At 42.9% G+C, this 24127-nt stretch overlaps 2 protein-coding genes and 2 long non-coding RNA genes across 5 annotated transcripts in view; 2 read left to right on the top strand and 2 right to left on the bottom strand.

Annotated features, from left to right (window-relative positions):
- Positions 1-6847, bottom strand: part of LGMN (legumain) — a 37316-nt gene extending 30469 nt beyond the window's left edge. The window contains exon 1 of the mRNA XM_074327025.2: positions 6731-6847. The gene's annotated coding sequence lies outside the window, so the exon portion shown is untranslated. The remainder of the gene's footprint in view (positions 1-6730) is intronic.
- LOC141570509 (uncharacterized) lies at positions 4870-11488 on the top strand. Its single transcript, XR_012494552.2, has 4 exons — positions 4870-6271; positions 7741-7808; positions 10012-10187; positions 10302-11488. It is a non-coding gene; the product is annotated as an uncharacterized LOC141570509 (long non-coding RNA).
- On the bottom strand, positions 10050-20054 carry LOC109454602 (uncharacterized). The gene is made up of 4 exons (XR_002138486.2): positions 19649-20054; positions 16184-16307; positions 13416-13518; positions 10050-10167 (listed from the first exon to the last, which is right to left on the bottom strand). It is a non-coding gene; the product is annotated as an uncharacterized LOC109454602 (long non-coding RNA).
- A 130-nt stretch (positions 20055-20184) lies between these two features.
- The window catches only part of GOLGA5 (golgin A5), a 30958-nt gene continuing 27015 nt past the window's right edge, over positions 20185-24127 (top strand). For both annotated transcript variants that reach the window (XM_019745375.3, XM_019745382.3), the window contains exons 1-2: positions 20185-20322; positions 22633-23206. In XM_019745375.3, coding sequence (XP_019600934.2) covers positions 22663-23206 — 544 coding nt within the window. In that variant the 5' untranslated portion in view covers positions 20185-20322; positions 22633-22662. The remainder of the gene's footprint in view (positions 20323-22632; positions 23207-24127) is intronic.

A 24127-nucleotide genomic window follows, 5' to 3' on the forward strand; every position in this document is an offset into this window, starting at 1 on the left:
TACCCCCTGGATTAAGGGGACACCGTTGGCTGCTGGGCTATAACATAAATTAAGAATTTTGATGAGGAAGAGAAGGTGGGAATTCTATGACCTTGAGCACTGCCTGTGCCATCATGGGATGGCAGCACGGTGTGGGAAATGCACCAATGGGAAACACCAGGACAGAGAGGCAGGCATTGAAACAGGTCCAGCATGGCAGGAGGACAGCACAGTGAAAAAGAGGGAGTCAGGATCCCTGTAGGCATAGAGGCATGGGGACCTCCCCATCAATGCCTCTGGCAGAATTCTCACAAGAAGTCACAGTGTGGGACTCTTTCTACCATACAGTGCAATCAGACGTCAGTGAGGCTCATGACCTCTATGAATAAATGACATCACAAGAATGGGGAAGATAACTGTTGTCCCCAGAGATAGGAGCCATTTCAGATTTATGATTTTATTAGATTTAGTGAGAGATTAAGATTATAAAGCAACAAGCATTGGGGAGCGTGTGAAAGAAATCAGCTAGGTTTGGAGTAGGGTTTCTCAACCTCAGCACTACTGACATTGGGGCCAGGTAATTCTTTGTGGAAAGGTGGGGTGCTGTCCTGTGCACTGCAGGATGTTTAGCAGCATCCCTGGCCAGTAGCACACCTTCCACAATTTGTGACAACTGAAAATATCTCCAGACGTTGCCAAAAGTCTCCTGGCTGGGGAGAGCAAAATCCACACTATCTCCCATGTTGAGAACCACTGGTTTAGAAAGAGATAGGGATGAATATATCATTCATTCATTCATTCATTCTGATTGCTCTAATGGTTAAAGGCATGGACTCTGGATTCAGACTCCCTGGGTTTCAATTTCAAATCTGTCACTTCCTGGCTGTGTGACCTTGAGCAATCACTTCACCTCTCTGTGCTTCATAGGGTTGTTGTAAAGATCAAACGAATTAATACATGTAATGAAAAAACTAAGAACAGGCTCCAGCCAAGTGTCAGGTATTTATGGAGTGTGTAAGTGTTGGGCACCAGTCTGAACCCTGAGGGTCCTTACTGTCCATTCTCCCCACTGCAGGCAGACTGAACTTGTTTTTTGTGGGTTGTGGTTTTTTTTAAGATTTTTTTTTTTAATTGGGGAAGGGGAACAGGACTTTATTGGGGAACAGTGTGTACTTCCAGGCCTTTGTTCCAAGTCAAGTTGTTGAACTTTCAATCTTAGTTGTGGAGGGTGCCGTTCAGCTTCAAGTTGTCCTTTCAGTCTTAGTTGTGGAGGGTGCCGTTCAGCTTCAAGTTGTCCTTTCAGTCTTAGTTGTGGAGGGCGCAGTTCAGCTCCAGGTCCAGGTCTGTTGCTAGTTGCAGGGGGCGCAGCCCACCATCCCTTGCGGGAGTCAAACCGGCAACCTTGTGGTTGAAAGGATGCACTCCAACCAACTGAGCCATCTAGGAGCTCAGTGGCAGCTCAGCTCAAGGTGCCATGTTCAATCTTAGTTGCAGGGGGCGGAGCCCACCATCCCTTGCGGGACTTGAGGAATTGAACTGGCAACCCTGTGGTTGAGAGCCTACTGGCCCATGTGGGAATCGAACTGGCAGCCTTCGGAGTTAGGAGCACGGCGCTCCAACCACCTGAGCCACTGGGCCAGACCTGAACTTGTTTTTAAACAAGTGAATATTTCAGTTGAAGTGTAACATGTTAAAAAAAAATTCAACGGAGTCAATTTGAAGATCTAATTGGCTTTATGAAGCGATTCATGAATCGGGGACTATCCCATCTAGCAACCAAAAGAGGAGCCCAAGGGGTGGTACAAAGTGGAAGGTTTTTATAGGAAGCGGACTGGGCAGGGGAAAGAGATATTAGTGAAAGAAAAGGAAGCATTATTTTGGGGCCAAACATCTTTTTTGGGGAGGTAAAAAAGGGGAAGGGTTTTTACCATGCACATTGCCTCTTCTTCCTGTGGGGGATAGAGAGGGCCAGTGTGACAGAGTACCTTACTGGTGCTTGGCCAGAAAATTCCAGACTGGTTAATTAAGATTCTGTTTCTAGGAGAGGTTAAAATTGTAATTATATCAGATATTAAATGTAGGTTTGGTATCATGGGCTTTTAGCTTCAGTGGCACTATTTTGGGCCTGTGGTCTTCTCTTTAACACTTACATAGAGAAAAATACAACAAATTATTAATATGCAGCTCAGTAAATTTACACAAAGTGAACACATCTAGGTAACCAGCACCCAGATAAAAAACTGAGCCTGGCCAGCACCTCAGAAGCCTCCCTTGGGCCTCCTTTAGATAATTTTTTAAAACATATTTCATACCTTTCCTTCCCCTGGGCATTTAATGATGCTGTTTCCTCTGGCCCCCAACTCCCTTTGTTTTTATTCTGATGAAATACTTCTTAGCCTTTTATTTTCTTTCAATTTCTTTTTTATCGTAGCAAAATATATCTAACATAAAATTTGCCATTTTAACCATTTTGATGTATACAGCTCAGTGGCATTAATTACATTCACATTCTTGTGCAACCGTCACCACTATCTATTTCCAAAACTTGTCATCATGGTTTCCAGCTCAAAAACCGTTCCATTTTTCCTAGAATAAAATTCTACCCAGCTGACTCTTGCCTATCTATATAACCTCATTTCCTGCCACATGACTCAGTCCATGCCAGCCAGTGGTGTTCTGGGCCTTACATGTGCAGTTCCCTCTTCCTGGAATGCCCTTCCTCTTCCAGTCACACAGCGGCACAGATGGTCTCCTCCCCAGACAGGCTGTCTGAGGCCAGCTGACCAAAAATAGTACACGAACCTCCATCACGCTCTAGCTTTTACTTTGTTTTACTATCTCACTCTATACATTTGGTAGCTCATTATTTCCCGAAGTCACTGTTTTAATGTAAACACTTAAGCTTATGAGAAAAAGACTCGATTTTTGTGGAGTCCGCTCAGCAGTGCTATGTGTCTCAGACTTCTACCACCAATGGCGGGGGAAAAAAATTTAAGGTCTTTTGGTTTATTTGTGTCATGTAACACTGTGGACAATGAATTACATGACCCTTTTAAGATGACCTTCATGTAATATTTCCATGCAAAACAAATCAGGATGTACTAGGAAGACCGGGATGGTCCATAGGAGTTGTCATAGATCAGGTCCCTGGAAGCAAAGCCAGAGAGCGATCTTTGTGCATGTGAGTTGTTAAGGGCCTGCTTTCAGGAGAAACCTGGGGGAAGGAGAGTGGGGGGAAGGAATAGGGCAAAGGAAGAAGCTCTGCAAAGATGTGGGTTCGCTGTGGGCCTCGGCCTGATCTGACGAGGAGCTTTGGAGCCCAACTTGTACCATCTAGGTTGTTCCACCCAGAGGCAAAATGGCTGAGCCGTTCATCCCACATCAGTCAATCACTTGGCCATTAGGAGGAGTGTAACCTCCCAGGCATCCCCTGGCAGGGGGCAACTTTTCACAGCGAAGGACAGAGTGGGAACCCCCTGAGGAGGGTGCAGAGTGAGCTCTAAGCAGCTACCACCGCAGGCAGAAGGAGACGCACTGGCCCAGTGAAAGGGACCTGGGCAGGGCACCAAGACCATCCACAACCCTGGAGCCATCACAACTTATGTACGATACTAAAGTCAGGTGTATATGATAGTTTTTGGTCATACTGTTCTGTTTATTTTTGTTTCTTTTAATAGACTATATTTCCTAGAGCAGTTTTAGGTTCATAGAAAAATTGAGCCGAAAGTACAGAGAGTTCCCATATACCACCCCCCTGCCACCCACATGTGCACAGACTCCCCAGCTATCAACATTGCACACCAGAGAGGTGAGTTTATTATGATCAATGAACCCACACTGCCACGTCATCATCATCCAAAGTCCAGAGTTTACATTAGGGCTCACTTGGTGTTGTACGTTCTGTGGGTTTGGACAAATGTCTAACTCTATAGCGTCACACAGAGTACTTTCACTGCCCTAAATGTCTTCTGCGCTCCACCTACTCATTTCTCCCTAAGCCCTGGCCACCACTCATCTTTTTACTGTCTCCATACTTTTTTCTTTTTCCAGAATGATATAGTTGGAATCCTGCACTATGTAGCCTTCTCAGATTGGCTTCTTTCACATAGTAATATGCATTCAAGTTCTTCCATGTCTTTTCATGGCTTGATAGTGCATTTCTTTTCAGCACTGACTAATATTCCATTGCCTGGATGGACCACAATTTATCCATTCATCCACTGAAGGACATCTTGCTTGTTTCCACATTTCAGCAATTATGAATAAAGCTGCTGTAAACATCCATGTACAGATTTTGTGTGGACATAAGTTTTCAACTCACTTGGATAAATACCAAGGAGCACAACTGTTGTATCATATGGTAAGAATATATTTAGTTTTGTAAGAAAGAGCCAAACTATCTTCCAAAGTGGTTATACCTGTACCATTTTGCATTCTCCCCAGCAGTGAAGGAGCGTTCTTATTCTACATTCTCACCAGCATTTCGTGTTGTCAGTGTTTGGGATTTGGGCCATTCGAATAGGTGTGGAGTTAATCTACATTTCCCCAATGACACAGGATGTTGAACATGTTTTTATGTGCTTACTTGCCATCTCTATATCTTCTTTGTTAGGTGTGTCTGTTCAGGTCATTTGCCCATTTTTTAACTGGGTTGTTCATTTTCTTGTTGAGTTTTAAGAGTTCTTTGTGTATTTTGGAAAATAGTCCTTTATCAGATATATCTTTTGCAAATATTTTCTCCAGTCTATGGCTTGTCTTCTCATTCTCTTGATTGATTGATTGATTATATATATATATATATATATATATATATATATATATATATATATATATATATATATATATATTTTAAGATTTTATTGGGGAAGGGGAACAGGCCTTTATTGGGGAACAGTGTGTACTTCCAGGACTTTTCCAAGTCAAGCTGTTGTCCTTTCAATGTTAGTTGTGGAGGGTGCAGCTCAGCTCCAGGTCCAGTTGCTGTTGTTAGTTGCAGGGAGCACAGCCCACCATCCCTTGAGGGAGTAGAGGAGTCGAACCAGCAACCTTGTGGTTGAGAGCCCGTGCTCCAACCAACTGAGCCATCTGGCCACCCAGGAGCTGAGCGGCAGCTCATTGACTTCATTCTAGTTGCGGAGGGTGCAGCTCGCTGGCCCATGTGGGAATCGAACCAGCAGCTCTTACTCTAACCAACTGAACCACCCGTCTGCCCCTATTTGTATTTTTAAAAAGTGTTTTACTCAACATGGATGAACCTTGAAAACATTATGATAAGTGAAAGGAGCCATTACAAAGGTCATATTTGTATCATTCCATTTATATTAAATGTCCACTAGGCAAATCCATACAGTGAGAAAAGTAGATTAATGGTTGCCAGGGGCTGAGAGAGAACAGAGAGTGACTGCTAATGGTACAGAGTTTCTTTTGAGGGTAATGAAAATATTCCGAAATCAGGTAGTGGTGATGGGTGCACAACTGTGAATAGACTAAAAAGCACTGAATTATACATTTTAAAAGAGTGAATTTTATGTTATATGAATTGTATCTCAATAAAGTTGTTTTTTAATACTTTGTACTATAGAGCTAAGAAGTATAAAAATTTTAGTTGAATATTTTCTATTGACATTTTAAATAAAAAGTTGGGTTTCAGGTCAGAACACAACTTCTGTATTTACATAACTTCAGTATCACTCTCCATTTTAACACGAACTCTACCTTCAGTCCTTTCTGGAAAAAGACTGGGTATAAACAAACAGATAAAGATAGAAATGCAGCTTCATTTTTGTATTCCCCAAGGTCTGGGCATTTTCACAGGTGCCTTTGCAGTATATTTTCAGCAGCAAGAGCTAAACCAAGAACGTGTGGTTGGAGTCCAGCCCCACGGGTTATAAGTCACATGTCCCAGTCCGCTGAGTCTTGGTGAAGAACTCCTAGTTTCCAACACACAATCAGTCAACATATTCGCCTTTGGGCCAGTAAGCACTTCCTAGTCACGTGGCAGATGAACTTCACGGTCTTTGACTGTCTTGTAACTGTGTGGGCTGGTCCAGGTCAGGTGACTTGTTTAGATTAACTCAGCTCGGTGCTCAGTGGAGCCAAGCATTTCCCCTAGAACCAGGTCCTGGGTGAAGCCTCTTAGCATTTTGACCTGCCCAGAATGTCAAAGCTTGGTGTGCACCGATAAGAAGGTTGATAAAGAATTCTTAGACTCCTGGGATCAGAAGGCACCTTTGAGGAGGCGGGCAGAGTGGAAACCAAACGAATTACCCAGAGACATTCTGGGCAACCGTGGGTGAGCGGCTCCACCTCCACTTTTTCTTATTTTGAAAATGAGAGAGTTGAACTCAATGATCCCTACGATCTCTTCCCACTTTAACAGATCAGCCAGTCTACAGCTTCCCAAACTGACACAGGGTGTTCACCTTGCACTCTCCAAAGAAAAATAATAAAAACAACTACAATGACTGCCATTTTCTATCACCTCATTTCCAGAAAGAAAGGACATACTAACTGGGGGGAAAAAAAGTAGGAAAGAAAGAATATCAGAATAAAAGACAGTCGTTGTAAAAAATAAAAAAACAACCCCGATTTTATTTATCTATCGTTGAAGGAGATAATTAAGGGGATGTGCCTGCTGGTTGATGGTTGAGCTTGAGGTGGGCAATCAAAGGCTCCTGACTCCCTCCCCTCTCCTTAAGACCAGGTTTCCCCCAGAGCACACAAAATGTTAGTGGCCTCCCTGTGGAATTACCTTCGAGAAGAAGTCTTTGCTCAAGCTACTAGCTGAGGAAGACACTGCAGCTCCGCCAAAATTCTCTTGGCAGATCTGGTTTCCCCCAATGCACTGTGCTCAGTAATCACTGCACAGCAGTGCATAAGAATTGGTCCACTCTGTGTTTTTATCCAGTTCCTCAAAATATTGTAGTTGTAAGCACTTAGCAAATATTGGCTGAATACCAAATGAACGCATGCAAGTTAATCAGAAGAACGCTCTGGTTTCAACTTCTGGTAACCTTCTTTCTAGATTTAATGAAGTCGCTTTCTGACTTTCAGATGTAGAATTTTAGAACTGGAATAACTTTGGACAGCAGATAGCCTAGGACCCTGGTTTTGCCAATAAAGAAATTGACATACTGAAGGAAACATGACACTTAAATCATACAGCAAGTTAGCCATGAGGACGGAAAAGGGCCTACAGGTTAAACCTGACAAGCTCAGGAGACTGAAAATAACCGCATAAGATGGTCTGAACATAAAATTCCTAGTCGTGGACGGTAATCACATTGTTGGCCTGTAGTTTCCTAAACAAAGATCAGTCTTTACCTTAAGTGAGCCTATCTGTTGTCTTTTTGCATCTAAGATAACATTGGATCCCCCAAGGAGCACAACGCACCACACCAGAGCAGGAAACTACAAAATCCCTCATTGTTCTTGTTCCCCAAATACTATCTCTATCTGCTATAAAATGCTACTAACTATCCTGTACCCACCAGTGTAAAAGAAGTGTGTGTCTATCCATTTTACTTTTTATCCAATCTCAGAGATTTCCCCGCTTTGCTTTCTCCCACCCTTAATCTACAACCAGTGGATTTCATGTAACCCTCCTTTGATTCTAATGTATAAAATAAATTGCAAAACGGCCATTTTCTGGAGCATTTTCTCAATTCGTTGAGACTTTGCTCCCTGGCAATTGGCATCAGTTTGGCTCAAATAAACTCTTATAAGCTTTGTTTCTTAGGCTGTGTGTTTTTTCATTAACAGCCACAAAGCAGGACTTGACCCAGCTCATCTGATTTCCAGCTCAGATGCCTCTCCAGATGCTGCTACAGGTGAAAGAGTCTAAGACTTGGGGCTGAATCTGGGCTGATCTCAGGTCATGCCTTGAAAATCACTGGTTGAATCAAGTTCCTGGTATCACCTTGTTTTATTTTCTTATATTTCCTCTCCCAAATAAAACTTATTTTTCAATTTTAGGGTTCAATAAATCAAAGAAATACTATCAGTATTATCTCTCATCACATCTTCTATCTTCATTCCCCAAGAAGCATGAAAAGACATTGGCAAAAGCCACGATTATCTTTGGTATCCCGCAACCCATGACTTCCCCAAACCAGGACTGAATTGCACAGTGAGGCTGGCTCGTCATGTTCAGCAAAACACACAGACAATAATTAACAAAGTGCAAAAGTAGAAATAGCTAACGTGAAAAAAAGAGTTCCTCTTCTTCCTTCTTTCTCTACAGCAAAGCACTCGGTTAAAAGTGAGTTTGCTGACTGAGGAATAAAAAGCTCAAAACAGGAAGCAGTAAATAACTAACAAAGGATTGTATTCCATAAAAGTCTCCCAAACAACTTCATGCTCTCACAAATGAGTGGACAGACCCTGAACCAACGAAAAGCTATGCAGAATGTATGAGTAAATCCAACACTCATCTTCTTAGGGATGATTTATGCTGATAAACTCCCAGGGCCAATTCCTTACCTTACATCATTCAGAGAAGGAGCTCTGGTGTCTTCATACTCACACTTTTCCTGCTCCTGAACAAATGCTCTTATGTTACAACAAAACAAAACAAAACAAAACAAACAAAAACACCTTTACCCAAGTCCCCTAAAAGATCTCTTATTTTAGGCACTATGGCAGTATTCGGATCATTTGCCAAAATTTTAAATGTTTGTTTCTTTTGCTTATTTTATTAAGTGGCTGGGACTTTTAGTACAATGTTGAATAGCAGTGGGTACCCTGGGATTTTGGTTGGGTTTTTTTTAGGAATAATTAACTTTGTTATTATGAAAATTTTCAAACATAACACAAGACTGTAGAATAACAAATGCCCATATACCATCATCCAGCTTTACCATATTTGTTTCTGACCCTTAAAAAACATATATGTGAAAGCCCTCTGTCCCTGTATCCTCCTCCCAGAAGTAACTAAAAATTAATGTTTATTATTACTGTAAATTTTTATACTCTTAATATGCATTTATACACCTATAAAAATTACATAGTACAGTGAAAAGAATGGAAGAAACTTAAATGCATATTACTAAGTGAAAGAAGCCAATCTGGAAAGGCTACATACTACAGAATTCCAACTACATGACATTCTAGAAAAGGTAAAAAATACGGAGACAGTAACAAGAGCAGTGGTTGCCAGGGGTGGGGATGGAGGGATGGATTAGCAGAGTACAGAGGATTTTAGGGCAGTGAAAATACTCTGTGTGGCATTGTAATGATGGAGACATGTCATTATACTTTTATACTATACCTGAAACCATAGAACGCACAACAGCAAGACTGAACCCTGATGTAAACTATAGACGTTGGGTGATGATGACGTGTCAATATAAGTTCGTCCTTGGTAAAAAAAAAAAAAAAAAAAAAAAGTACCATTCTGGTGAGTAATGTTGAAATTGGGGACGTTATGCATGTGTGGGGGCAGAGGGTATATGGGAAGTCTCTGTACCCTCCTCTCAATTTTGTTGCAAACCTAGAACTGCTCTAAAAAGATAAAATTTTTTAATTGCATATTGTTTTGCAGCTTTAAAATTTTTAAATAAATGCTATGATTTGATACATGTACTTCTGAAACTTTTTTCCCATTGTAATTATATTTTTAATAAAAATTATTATGTTAGCTTTCGGGTAACTCTGACCAACTAGGCAAGTGGTTATCAAACACGCTGTGAGACGTAGCACAAAAGGTGAACTTGGGTTTGGGAAGAGCAGCTGTTCTACTCATACTGAGCGGAACTGCCACCTTATATCACATTGTCCTTTTTTGTTTTAACTTTTTATTACGGAACATCTCAAATATTTGCTAAAGTAGATAGCACAGCATAATGGACCCCCACGTACCGATCAACTACATTCAACGCTGATTAACTGGTGGCCGGTCTTGTTTGATTTGTACTCGCACAAAGTGCCCCTGAATTCAGATTATTTTATAGCAAATCCCAGACATCATTGTATCTCATCTGTGCCAATCAGCCCCCAAGATGGGCCCTAAGGATCCCTGTATGTCCTGTGTAGTCTTCTCCCACAGAATTCCATGTGTATTCTTCTCCCACGCGGAATCAGGGATGTGATGTGTAACATGTGAAAGATGGTGGAAGTCTTGGCTTCTGACTTCCAAAGCTGAGCCATAACAGATACTGTGGCTTCCTCACTGGTCTCTTGGATTGCTCCCTGTGGGGGACAAGGCTGAGGTAAGCAAGGCACCAGGGCCGAAAACGAAGGGAGGATTTTAAAATTTAGGGAGGTGCTGACCCTGCCCTTACACAACACTGAGCATGAATGCCTCCTTCCATTTTGCCCTGTAGGTGACTCACCGGCCTCATTCTGTCCCAGTCCTGGTGGCGGAAGGCAGCTGCCATTCCATGAGGACACTAACACATCCTTGTTGAGAAGCCCATGTGGAGAGGAATAGACCACCCACCAACAGACAGCACTGACTTGCCAGTCATGTAAGAAGCAGATCCTTCAGCCTTAGGCAAGATTTCAGATGACTGCGGCTCATAAGAGGCCTCCTGACAGAAGCTGAGTCAGAACCGCCACCCAAACGGCTCCCAAATCCTTGCCCACAGAACTGAGGGAGATAACGTGTGAACATAATATTGCTTAAGGCCCCAGGTTTTGGGAGAATTTGTTACGCTGCAACAGATAGCTAATACAGAGACTGGCACCTGGAAGTAGGTGCTGCCCTAAAAAGACCTAAAAATGGGAGAGTGGCTTTGCAATCAGCCAGAAGTGGAAACTGGAAAGACTTTGAAGAATGTACTAATGAAAACCTAAAGGGCTTCAAGGAGGCACGTAAAGGAAGCGTAATGGCCCTCAGGGAAGCCGGCCACGAAAGTATAAAGGAAAATGAAGAAAATACCATCAGAAACTAGAAGAAAGGAGACTCTTAATATTTAATGGCAGAAAGTTTAGCCACACTGTCACCCATAGCAACCTGGAAAGTAGAAAACCAACCTAATTAACTGGGTGATCTAATGAGAGTTTTATAGGCAAAGGGCTGAATGTGTCCCCTGGTTTCTTCTAGCTGCCTACAGTAAAATGCAAGAGGAAAGCGCTAAGCTGAAAACATAACTCTAAAACATAGAGTTGTCAGAACCTGCCAGATTTGAAAATTCCTAGACTCTCTAGGTAGCTAACAATGCTGAACTTTAGAAATGTCTTCTGGGCAAAAATCAGAGCACAAGTCAGGAAAACATGATTTAAAGATTAAACCAAAGGTGGACTGTAAAATCCTTGGCTGACGCATTTGAAAGATCTAAGGCAGTGCCTCGATAACCGGTCCAACAATAGGGCTTCTGAGAATTTTAAGAGCGTTTTTGTTCAGCTCACTCAGGCAAATTCCAAATAAAGAGGTGCTTATCTCAAAGAAATTTTGGGGGTGTTGATTTGTCTAATAAAATAAACTCCAATAAAATTTGTTAAAGACCCACAAAGTTTTAAAGAGCATTGTATTAGCAAAAGCAGCACCAATTTGGGCTGATAGTACAGATTAAGAGATCTTTGGATCCACAAAATTCTACAGACAGAAAGTAGTCTAAGAAAACTATCCAGTAATAAAGACAGGATTCATTTCACAGAAAAGGGAAGATGACTCAGAGGGTGAAACCAAGAACCATAGTGAATCTTCTCAGGCCTTGAGCCCTAATTAGGGAACTAACAACATGTGGCCTGCTGGGGCTGGGGTTCAGAATCCACTGCTACGGACCAGGGGTTCCTGTGTGTCTCCCATGCTCCCATTTTTTAATAAGAAGATCTATTCTATGCCTGTTTCACTGCTATGTGTTGGCAAGGGAGTAGATAACTTGCCTTTTTAGTTCATAGGTCTTCAGATCAAGAGTAACTGTCCTTGGGGATGTTGGGATGGTTTTTTCCTGCAGGTCCCTGCTTAAAGTTCCATCCCCCCTTGGAGATGTCTCCTGCAGGCCCCCAGCTTGGACCTCCATCCCCTTATCGGAGCTGCCTCCCTCCATCCCCTTATCTGAGCTGTCTCCCGCGGGCACTATTGTTAGAGGCCTCCCTGTCAAAACAATGTTAAGAGATCACATCTGCTAGGGACGGACCTCCCCAGCACCCTGGCCAGATTTCCCCCTAACCCGGAGGCCTAACCCTATAAAACAAAGCGCCTGACACCAGTTAGTGCTCAGTTCTTTGGGAACAATCCCACTGAGCCCACTGGTGTAATAAAGCTGTGTTCTCCCTGATCTCTGCGTGCCGCTTAAGTCTCTCGGTCCTCGTCATTCTTCCGCAACAGGGAGCTTGGCTATGGTTTAGATGGTGAGACTCTGGACTTGGAGTTGATGCTGTAATGAGATTCTTGAGGGCTTTTACAGGTGGTGCATGTGTTTTTCATGTCAGAAGGACTGAATCACTGAGGACCAGAGAGCAGACTGTGGTAGCCAGCCTCCTGACCCACAGAAACAGTGGAAGAAACGCTTACTGTTGGGGGAAGGGGGTTATCACTTAATGAAGGGTGAAATGTCTAACAAGTGCATTGTTTTGTACACCTGAAACTAATTTAAAATAAAAAAGTTTTTTAAAGAAATTGTTAATAAAAAATAAAGAAAAGCTTACTGTTGCTGTGAGCCATTACGCTTTGATGGTTATGCACTAACAGCGAACTAATACATCATCGATACATATTTTACTACATAGCTAAAAGATAAGCACACTTTTTAAATTTTTTTATTTTGAAATAGTTATAGACGCACAGGAAGTTGCAAAAGAGATGTCCAGTGTATCCTTCACCCAGCTTCTCCCAGTGGTAACATCTTACATAACTATAGTACAATATCAAAGCCAGGAAACTGGCATTGCCAAATGTTGTCAACCAGATGACAGACCTTACTCAGATTTTACCAGTTTTCACATGCACTCGTGTGTGTGTGTGTGTGTGTGTGTGCGCGCGCTCAGTTCTAAGGGATAGAGCCGCATAAAAATAAGGAACTGATCACCATACAAATCAGGATTGTTGTTTCCTTCAGGAGAGAAGAGGGTTGTGGTTGAAAAGAACAGCTGGGGGCTCTGAGGCATATATATGATACGCGTTCTGTACTTTCCTCCTTATGTGTTACGTTTCATTGTAAAGATAGGTTTGAAACTGCAGTGAAGTTTGTTTCCAAGAAAGCTGTGGATATCCTGAATAAACCCTGAAGCCTTCCTACATTAAAATACCTAAAAAAACACTAGATTAAGAAATATTTTAAGTGTATTTTATATATACACATATTTTACATACCCATTTTATAGATTTATAAGATACATATTTATATACATATATACCTAGATGTACATATGTATGTTTACATATTAAAAACCACAATGAGATACCAAGACACCCACCAAATTGGCAAAAATTGTAAAACTGGACAAAACCATCAACTTCAATGCATGAAGGAGCTCAAGAAAGTAAAACGTACCAGAAATCTGCTGATGCCAAGGTCAAAGCCAGATTCCAGAGGTGAGTGACCCCTGAGGTTCATGAATAAAGCTGATAGAAAACATGCAATCCTTCCTTTGACTCTGGGAGGAGAGAAAACTCTGTGAGGACTGTGGCCTCATTTCAGCCCTCCCATGACCATTCTCTCTTATATCTATTCCCTTTAGGTTTTAGCTCTATGCCACCCAAAACAACTCGTGTCCAGATCACCAGTGAGCTCAACACTACGAATCCACAGGTCACTTCTCAATCTCAGTATGCTTGATCTCTCACATAATTGTTTTATTGAGGTGAAATTCACATAACATTAAATTAATCATTTTAAAAGTACAATTCAGTACCATTTAGTCCATTCACAATGTTGTGCAACCACCACCTCCTACCCTTTCAAGTTCCAAGATGTTTTCATCACCCCAAAAGAAAACCCTGGACCCAATCAACAGTCACTCCCCATTCCCCACTCCCCCAGCCCTTGGCAACCACTAATCTGCTCTTTGTCTCTATGAAGTGACCTATTCTGGATATTTTGTGTATATGAAATCATGCCTTCTCACAGAACTTAATGTAGTCAATCACTTCCTCTTCCTTCAAACACTTTTTTTTTTTATAAAGATTTTATTGGGGAATGGGAACAGGACTTTATTGGGGAACAGTGTGTACTTCCAGAACTTTTTTTGTTTTCCCCAAGTCAAGTTGTTGTCCTTTCAATCTTAGTTATGGAGGGTGCCGTTGAGCTTCAAGTCTTAGTTGTGGATGGCGCAGCTCAGCTCCAGGTCCAGTTGCCGTTGCTAGTTGCAGGGGGCGCAGCCCACCATCCCTTGCAGGAGTCGAACCAGTAACCTTGTGGTTGAGAGGATGCGCTCCAACCAACTGAGCCATCCGGAAGCTCAGCGGCAGCTCAGCTCAAGGTGCCATGTTCAATCTTAGTTGCAGGGGTCGCTGCCCACCATTCCTTGCGGGACTCGAGGAATTGAACTGTCAACCTTGTGGTTGAGAGCCCACTGGCTCATGTGGGAATCCAACCGGCAGCCTTCGGAGTTAGGAGCATGGAGCTCTAACCGCCTGAGCCACCGGGCCGGCCCAGTCCTTTCAATCTTAGTTGTGGAGGGCGCAACTCAGCTCCAGATCCAGTTGTCATTATTAGTTGCAGGGGTGCAGCCTACCATCTCTTGCGGGAGTCGAACCGGCAACATTGTGGTTGAGAGCCCACTGGCCCATGTGGGGATTGAATCGACAGCCTTTGGCATTAGGAGCACGGAGCTCCAACCACCAGAGCCACCGGGCCGGCCCACCAAACACTTTTTTCATGTGGCTTCCAGGATACCTTATCTCTGCCCCTATTTATTCCCTGGCTGACTCATCCAGTCACATGGTTTTAAGTTTCATCCATGTGCTGATCTCCCCAAGCTTTTATCCAGCCATGATTCTTCCCAGAACTCCAGGCTCACATATCCCATTGCCCACCTGACATCTCCACTTGGCTGGCATACTGGCCGTGTTCGCATCTGAGCTCCCAATCTTCCCCCGCAGTCTGCTCTTCCCACAGCCTTCTCCATCTATGTAATTCATGTCAAGTCCTCCTTCCAGTTACTCCAGAAGAAAACCTGGGCGTTTTCATCCTTGATGCTTCTCTTTCTTTCACATTCTACATTCAACCTGTCAGCAAATCCTATTGGTTCTCTTCAACGCAGATCTAGAATCTGACCACTTCTCATCACGTCCACAGCTATTATCTGGTGCAGCCCGTCTCCTTTCTCCTTTCAGCAGGGTCATTGCAATGGCCTGCTCACCTGTCCTGCTCCTGTCTGTAGGCCTCTTCAGTCCATTCTCAATACATCCTCCAGTGGGGCCCTGGTTTTATTAGTCAGGTTCTCCAAAGAAACAGAAGCAATTTTATCTATCTATCTATCTATCTATCTATCTATCTATCTATCTATCATCTATCTATCTATCTATCTATCTATCTATCTATCTATCTATCTATCATCTATCTATCTATCTATCATCTATCTATCTATCTATCTATCTATCTATCTATCTATCTATCTATCATCTATGAGGAAGTCATTGATGTAGTTCCAGTCCAAACAGCTGAGAACCAGGAGAAGCCAATGGTATGAGTCCCAGCCCAAGGGGAGAAGGCCCATGTCCCAGCTCAAACCCTCAGGTAGAGAGAATTCTTCCTTCCTCTGCCTTTTTGTTCTACTCAGGTCCTCAACAGATTGGATGATGTCCACCCACACTGGGGATAGCCAGCTGCTTCACTCAGCCCAATACTAATCTCATCCAGAAACACACTCACAGACACACCCAGAAATAATGGGGAGCCAGATATCTGGCATGCCCCAATCCGGTCAAATTGATAGAAAAATTGCCCACCACCTTAGTAAAACATAAGTTAAAGCATTTCTCAACTCAAAATCTTCTAATGGCTTCCCAACAATTTTGGGATAAAATGCAGAGCCTTAGCATGGCTTAGAAGGGCCTATATTATCTGAGCCCTCAAATCCAATCTTTCTGACCCTTCTCCTGCCATCCGGGCCCCCTTTGCCCCTGCCTCAAAGGCCTCTGCACTGATTGTCCCCTCTGGCTGGAACACTTTTCCTCACCCCTCCCCACGGGCTCTCTCCATCACCTCTATGACAGGGGTGTCACCTTCTTATTCAGCCCTCTCTGACTACCCTATTGAAAATGGCCACCTTTATCCCAAACAGCACCCCTCCCTTCCCTGCTTTGTGCAGCACTTACCACCATCTCAGAAGCCAGGAATTTGACTTTCATCTGTCTCCTCTCACTGGAAGAAGATAAGCTCTACGAGGACAGGAATCTTCATTTTGTTACTTTTGTTGATATCCCCAGGACCTAGATTATACTAGGCACAAAGTAAATGCACAATAAATATTTGTTGAATCAATCAACAAATGAATTTTCCAAAAGATAGTTTAAAAAAGAAAAGGGGGTTGTAATGATCAAGCGAAAAATTCCTTATTGTTCATAGAGAGAAGATCCCACTTTTCCCAACTCCCTACCCTTAGAAAGCCCATGGTATCCTGAGAGAGTGACATGATCTTGTGAATTCAGTCCTAGACCTGTCTCTGCTCCTACCCACTGAAAAATCTATGTACTTCTTTATGAGCACAGTAACTAACAATGTGTGAAATTAAACCCAGCCTCTTTACTCTAGCTCACAAGGCCCTGCAGTATCTGGCCCAGGCCTCCCTCTCAAGCACCATCTTAAACAGCTGTCACTCGTATGCACACGGTCCAGCCATCTCACCCTTGGGAATGTTAACCTTGATGTTATCCACGTGCCCCTGTTCCCCCACCCCCCCATAATCCCACACCTTGTAGCTGTTCTCTTCCCATCCTTCAGGTCTTGGTATCAGTCTTCCCCTCTGGAGGCCTTCCCTGGTCACCCTGAGTAAACTAGGTCCTGTCCTTCTCCACATGATACCTCATTCTTTTCCTGTATAATATTTATAGTAATATGGTTTTATATTGTATTATTATAATTTGTGCAATTATAATTATGCAAATGCATAGTAATTTGCATACTGCATGTATTAACATATTGTTATTTGTTTATTTATTTAGTGTCCATCTCCCCTCCATGAAGGCATAGGCCACATCTATCTCTGTTTCCCTGTTGCGTACCTAGCACCTAGGACAGGGCTTGCTGCATGGCAAGTGCTTACATATTTGTTAAATGAATAAATGCAGTGGGCCCACCCTGTGGATTAAAGTTGCCCGCAGTTAAGAGCAGAGACAGGATGTGGGGTGGATGGGGCCTAGGAGGTTTCATCAGTTGCTTAGTGGCAAAGGGACTCATCTCTAGGGGCAGCTTTGCATTGCAGACAACATGGAAAACATCAGGATTGGCCTGATGCATCTGGAGGAACTTCCAAACAGGTATGGGAAAATGAAGTTCCATGCATTGTTCAGGGTCAATTCATGGAAAAAATTACATTCTGTGCTCTATAAACAAAAGGATACAGCAATACTGGTTTTACTTGTCAATGCAGTTATAACACATATATAATAACTATACGTATTATATATGATTATTATACGTATACGTATTATATATGATACATATATATTTTTTTTAATTTTTATTGGGAAATATTGGGGAACAGTGTGTTTCTCCAGGGCCCATCAGCTCCAAGTCATTCTGTTCTCCAATCTAGTTGTGGATGGCGCAGCTCAGCTCTAAGACCAGTTGCCGTTTTCAATCTTTAGTTGCAAGGGGTGCAGCCCACCATCCCATGCGGGACTTGAACCGGCAACCTTTTTGTTGAGACCTCGTGTTCTAACCAACTGAGCGGGCTGGCTGCCCTTACAAACATATATTTTTAAGTCATAAGTGCCCCCTGCTGGTAAAAGATAAAAATGCACAGAGGTTCACAATTTCATTCTTCAGGTCTGTTCAGTAAGGAAGTAGAATCACAGAACTAGGAGCTAAAGAAACACGGGAATCTTCTAATGAGTGTCACAAAATCCCTAGAGGAATCCTGCAGGGGCTGGGCAGGTGACATAAATGAGAGGTGTCAGGTGAGTGAAAGGCAGGGCTGTGAAGACATGGGGAGTGCATTCAGCTTCCTAAGGTGTTCTAAGTTAAAAAAAATTTTTTTTATGTTCTTTACTGTTTAAAAATACATGGTCAAAAAAAAAAAAAAAAAAAAAAAAAAAAAAAAAAAACATGGTCCAGAGTTCAAAGGGTATATACAAAAGAGGATTTGTTGGCTAATAAACGTCCATCTCACTCCTGCTGCCTAGCCATGTTCCCCTTCCAAGGAAGTGTCCCTAGAGAGAGAGAATCTACCCATAAAAGATATTTGTATACAAATGATAGCACACCATAAACACCATTTTTTCGTTGATTTTTTAAAAAAACTTAACATACATTGTTAAGGTCATAAAGCTCTTTTCATATTCCTACATAAGAGCTTCTGTGTTTTTTAACAGCTCATAGTATTCTATTCGATGAATTTACCAAGATTTTTAAATCAGTGAACATTTAACTTGTTTCCAATATTTATTATAAGCAATACTGTAATTAATGTAACTTTGCATATGTCATTTGGCCTATGTGTAAGTATATCTGTAGTATAATTTCCTAAAAGTGGAATTGCCTTATTAATGGGAATGTGTATTTTTTAAAACTTGTTTTGAGCTACCACATACACGCAATAAAGTTAACAAATGTTAAGCATAATTTAATGAACTTTTGCATATGTATCCACACCTATAATCAGCACCAAAGTCCAGACAAATTATCAGCACCCTAGACGTAAGCTGCTTCACATCAATTCCAGGACCCGGGGGGAGGGAGGGAGCCCCATCCCAGACAGGTTATTCTCACGAGGGCTGGGGGAGATCAAGAGAGCTGGTGGAACCACACAATAAACGCTTTGCTCAGAAAGTGGTGAAGGCACTTCGAGTGACATTCTTCCATTGGCCAAAGCAAGTCACATGATCAAGCCTGACTTGCGTGAGGCTGGAAAGGACACTCTTACAGGATGCACTGCAGTCATCTGGCAACAGGTGGTGGTGATAGCCAATCCTTAACGAGAAGAGCTACCGGATAGTTGGGAATAACAATAGCACGTACTACAGGACACTAACCGCACCTTGCTCACCGCTGTTGTGAGCATTTTATGAGGTGAAGCACGCGCAATGCTTATCGCTGTATTCCGCACGGAATACGGGTGCACTAACTGCTAGATGCTGTCTTATTATCACCGCCTCCCAGGGCTGCTGAAAGGCTTTCTGTGCCCTGGACGGGGCTAAACCTGACTTGAGAGGAAGGAGTTGTAATTACTCCCAATATTTAATTTGCGGACAGTAAATCATTGAATCTAAAGGCACAGGCTTTGGAGTCAGGGGGACTCATCAGGGCAGATGATCTTAGGCAAGTTACTTAACCTCTCTGATCCCTAGTTTCCTCAACATGAAAATGGGGATCCTCGGGATATGTTGTAGGCTTATCATTAGAGCTAAATTAGCCCAATCCTGTACGCATTGTAGGCGTTGAGTATTTGTTGGGTTCACTGCATGTGGATTTTAGACTAATTGCAAACATTCAATGAACAGTATGCATGACATAACTACAATACTGTATGGAAAGCCCTATACCGGACTTTTCTATCTTTGGGGTCTCAGCTGAAATGTCACTTCCCCAGAGACCTTCCCCTTCCCCCAATCACTTCTCACCGTTTTCTTGTGTTTACAGCTCTGGCAATTCTCTGAAATTGTCCTGTTCATTCATTGCTTTACTTAATACCTGTCTCTCTCACGAGAGAGGACGCTCCATGAAATTAGCAACCTTGTCTTCTGTATCCTCAACAACCGCGGGGCAGAGGAGGAAGAGGGAAAGGTGAATGCTGGCTGCTCCACCTGGGCCTCGGGCCCCGCCAAACTCAAGCTTCAAATTCCTTCGAGGGGCACCGCCTCTGTCACCTACGTAGGTGTCAGTGGGGCCCCGCCCTGGTGGGCGTGGCCTGCAATGTTCTGCCAGCCGCGTGCAGACCGTCGTCAGAGGGAGGTGAGTCACGTCACACGCACGCAGGCGCTGGCCCCGCCCCGTCGCTCCACAGGAAGAAAAGGGCGTGGCTAGGCGTGAGGACCCTGCGGCCGCCGGCGCCGCCGCCTGAGTCGCCTCCAGGTGGCTGCGCTCCTCTCCGGGCCGCTCAGGCAGCGCGGGAGCCACTCTGTTTTTGGGTCCTCGCTGCCCTTCCACGTCTCCCGGAAGAGTTTTAGGGCCGTGGCAGGACCGTGACAGGTAGCGGACGGAGTTTGCTCAGCCTGGGCCTGCTCCCGGCTGGCGGCTGAGGGGGGTGGCCCAGAAGGGCGTCGAGGCTGTGGTGCAGCCACTCCAGAGTCCTCAGGTGAGGCGGCGGCGAGGGCCCAGTGGGCAGGACGGGTCCACTTGGGGTGTTAACGGCCTTAGGCGCGGGGGCGGCGTCCTCTCCTCGGAGACTCGTCTCCCCGCCGGGTGGAGAGCTGAGGAAGACGGCGGGAGACCCCCCTGGGCCTCGGCCGATTTTGTTTAGTGCCCCCCGCTTTCCTGCCTCCCACCCCCAGTCTGGTTGGGCTGCTCTTCCCCCTCGAGGCTCAGCAGTGTGGGCGGGGAGCAAAGTGGGCATCTGCGCTCGCCTGCCTGGGATCCACGGACTGACACTGCCAAGACCCGCCGACTGACCCCCCGCCTGTCCTCCTCTGTTGACATCTGGCCTTCCTGCAGGCCCCGCCACCGCCACCCCATCCCACGCACTGTCACCCTCTCTCGTCACCTCCGTCACCTCCGCGTGAGCCGTTTCCTGGGGGCAGTGCCAGAGGAATTATTTGAGGGCCTTGGGCCTCTGAAATCCTGTTCCTGATGTGTGTCAATGGGGCAAGTGCCCAGGGCCCATCTTAGTGTTTATTTGGATAATTATCCTTAAGCCAAAGGCTTTTGTTTTAAAGACCTATTAACTTTAAAATGGGAGGGGAGGCGCCATGTAAGTGTGTTTTCACTGCTTTATTAGGAGAGATAATTTGCCCCATACCACTATTGTTTACTTGAGAATAATACATCTGTAGGGAGCTTTATATGTTACAAAGCGTTTCAGCTCCATTTTCATTTGATTTCACATAAACTCCGAAATACAAAGGCAGTTAGTCCCGTTTCACAAGGAATAGGTTTACAGCAGGGGTGTCCAAACTTTTTTCAGCGTTTTTTACCAAGGACCATATTCGTTAAAATACACAAACAGCTGGGCCACTGACTGGAGGTGAAGTACATATTGCCTCACCTGGTTTATTTAAGTAAACTAAATATATTTTTGGAATTTGCTGCGGGCCATTTAACAATGGATTGCGGGCCACAGTTGGCCCACGGGCTGCAGTTTTGACACCCCTGGTTTAGAGGGTGAGTTTTTTGAGGTTTTTCAGATACTGAGGCTAGATGGGAAAGGCAGAGATTAAAAAATGGGTTTGGCAGACTTAGACTTCAGTATCTGAGCTGCCAGTTAAACTCGGGGATCTTTCTACACCTTTTCCCCCATGTGTGAGAAAAGAATATATGTATTGCTACTTATCACGTAACGTGGTTGTGAAAATTGTGTGATAAAGAATGTTTGCATGGTATCGGACATAAAAATTCCATTCAGCAGTATTTATGAGTGCCTACTATGTGCTAAATGCTGGCAATTCGTTGGTGAGCAAAGCAGGGCCTGCCATAAGTACTCAAACATATGTATCCACCTACTCCCCTCCGCACTTCTCCAGTAGAGAAAGACAGAAAAAAATACATAAAACATAAAAGGTGGCTGTGAGAGAAAAGAATCGCGTGTGAATAGAGAATGATAAGACCTAATTTAGATGGAAAGAAAGAGAACAGTTTTTGAACAGGTGACATTCAAGTGGAGATGAAGAACAAGAGTTAACTATGAAAGAGTGTTCCAGGCAAAAGAACAATGCACATTCAAGAAATGTTTAACTTTTTTATACAGTACTCTGCTATATCATAAGGATTAATTACTTCATCATTATTCTGATTCATTGTGGCAGGCCATAAGTACTCAAACATATGTATCAAATGAATGGCTACCTGATTTTTTTATTCTAAATTAGCTTAATATGCACATAGTAGCTACTGAGTATTTAACTTATTGAAGGTGTACTTTAGACAGATTTTGTGCGTACCTAAATTATTGATAATAGTGCTGCATTTTAACATGAAGGTAGATTTTGTATTAATCAGAAGTTTCTTCAAGTTTTAGCACCTTAAAACAAGCTTCAGGGAATTATTGTTTTTATTTGGTTGTACTGAAGTTTTGCCATGTTGATTATTTCTGTTTGGATGGTTTTGTTACATTAACACTTGTCCTTTGCTGAAATAGGAGTAATAAGAACAGCGGCAGTCGTAATTTTGGTAACAGCAAGTACTGAAATTGTGCCTCCCGTGTGCCAGGCATCTTACAAAGTGTTTTTTTAATATTATTTTATCTTAAAATTGTCCTATAATGTAAGTACACTTATTTTCTTCATTTTATAGATAAAGTTTCTCAGTTTCAGTTAAATAGTTTGCTCCGTTACATAGCTAGTAAGAGGCAGGGTTAGGCACGCAGCCCAGACTGTCTTGACTCCAAGGCCTGATCGCAACTGTTACGCTCTGCCGTTATGCCACACTGATCACTTTATGTTCCTTTTTATAGGTTCACCAATAGGATTATTCTGCTACCATCATGTCTTGGTTTGCTGATCTTGCTGGAAAGGCAGAAGATCTTTTAAACCGAGTCGATCAAGGGGCTGCAACAGCTCTCAGTAGAAAGGAGAACACCAGCAACATCATATATAGCAAAAATACTGATTATCCTGAACCTCACCAGCAAAATACAGATCTAACTTATACTGGACCCAAAGATAATTATATTTCCTCAGCAGCTGATAAGATTAAAAATCAAAAAGCCACTGTCTTAGCTGGCACTGCAAATGCGAAAGCAGGACCTAGGACATCAGTGGAGGCCTCCCATCCTGTTGAAAACACATCTGTTCCTAGGCCTTCATCCCAGTTTATTCGGAGAAAAAAGTCAGAACCTGATGATGAGCTGCTGTTTGACTTTCTTAATAGTTCACAGAAGGAGCCTACTGGGAAGGTGGAAATCAAAAAGGAAAGAGGCAAGATACATGTACTTCAGAGTTCTCGGACAGCAAGTGTCAGTTCTGTGAACACCAGCATAAACACCATCAAAACCACTGAAGAAAATCCTTCTGGGAGCCAAAGCCATGGTAGTTAATCAGTCCTCTATTTCTTTTAAAGTTAAGCAAATTAGATGTGTCTCCATTACCTAATACATTCTGGTAGTGTTTCTCATTCTCTGTTTTCTTAGCTGTTCCCACTGATGTAAAGGCAGGCTCTGTGCAGCATGACATACTATTAGTCAATATACAGTTATAGTAGGGACCTTTGAATGTTGTCTGTAGGGTAAATCCCCTCCCACCCCCAGCATCTGAGAAATTGCATCCAAAATGATTAAGATGCTTTAAGATACAAAAAGACAATTTTGAAATATGATAGAAAACACAATTTTGGAATTGGAACTATCTCAATTTCTTTTTGTAATTGGGATTATAAAAATGACAGAAGGCTGTACTTCACATATATTCTTGATTGTCAGTTTTGTTTTGTTTTTTTCCTGCATCTCTCAGAAGTAAAGCTGAGAGACTAAACTTTGATCCAAGTTGAAGGGTTTAAGGCATTCACTTAGTGAAGTAAGAGATTAGAATTCTGGTTTTCAATTGTTTAATTTGCTGTGAAATTACCTCTACATGTACATTTCCTCATCTCATCTGAGGTTAACATGGTAGTGTGGCTAATTCAAGTACCTACTAACCATTTCTAAATAGCAATAAACATGATAGTTTCTCGCAGGGATTCCTTATCAAGTTGATGATTAATGGAAGCTTATTATGTCCTTAAATGTTACAGCTTTTCCCACAATCTTGGCTGTTAGTAAATAAAATTTATTTTGTATCTTCAAGATAAAAAAGTGGTAGAGGCAAGGGTTTTGGGCTTTCAAGACAGAAGCATGCTGTAACAGTTGATTAATTATGTACACACACTCCTAAATTTCTTTTCAACTATGTTTTGATTAATCATACAACCATTTATTGAGAACCTACTGGGTGCCAGGATACAGAAGTGAAATG

This window comes from Rhinolophus sinicus, chromosome 3, assembly GCF_057876585.1.
Source record: "Rhinolophus sinicus isolate RSI-liver-muscle chromosome 3, RSI-T2T, whole genome shotgun sequence".
Lineage (NCBI taxonomy): Eukaryota > Metazoa > Chordata > Mammalia > Chiroptera > Rhinolophidae > Rhinolophus > Rhinolophus sinicus.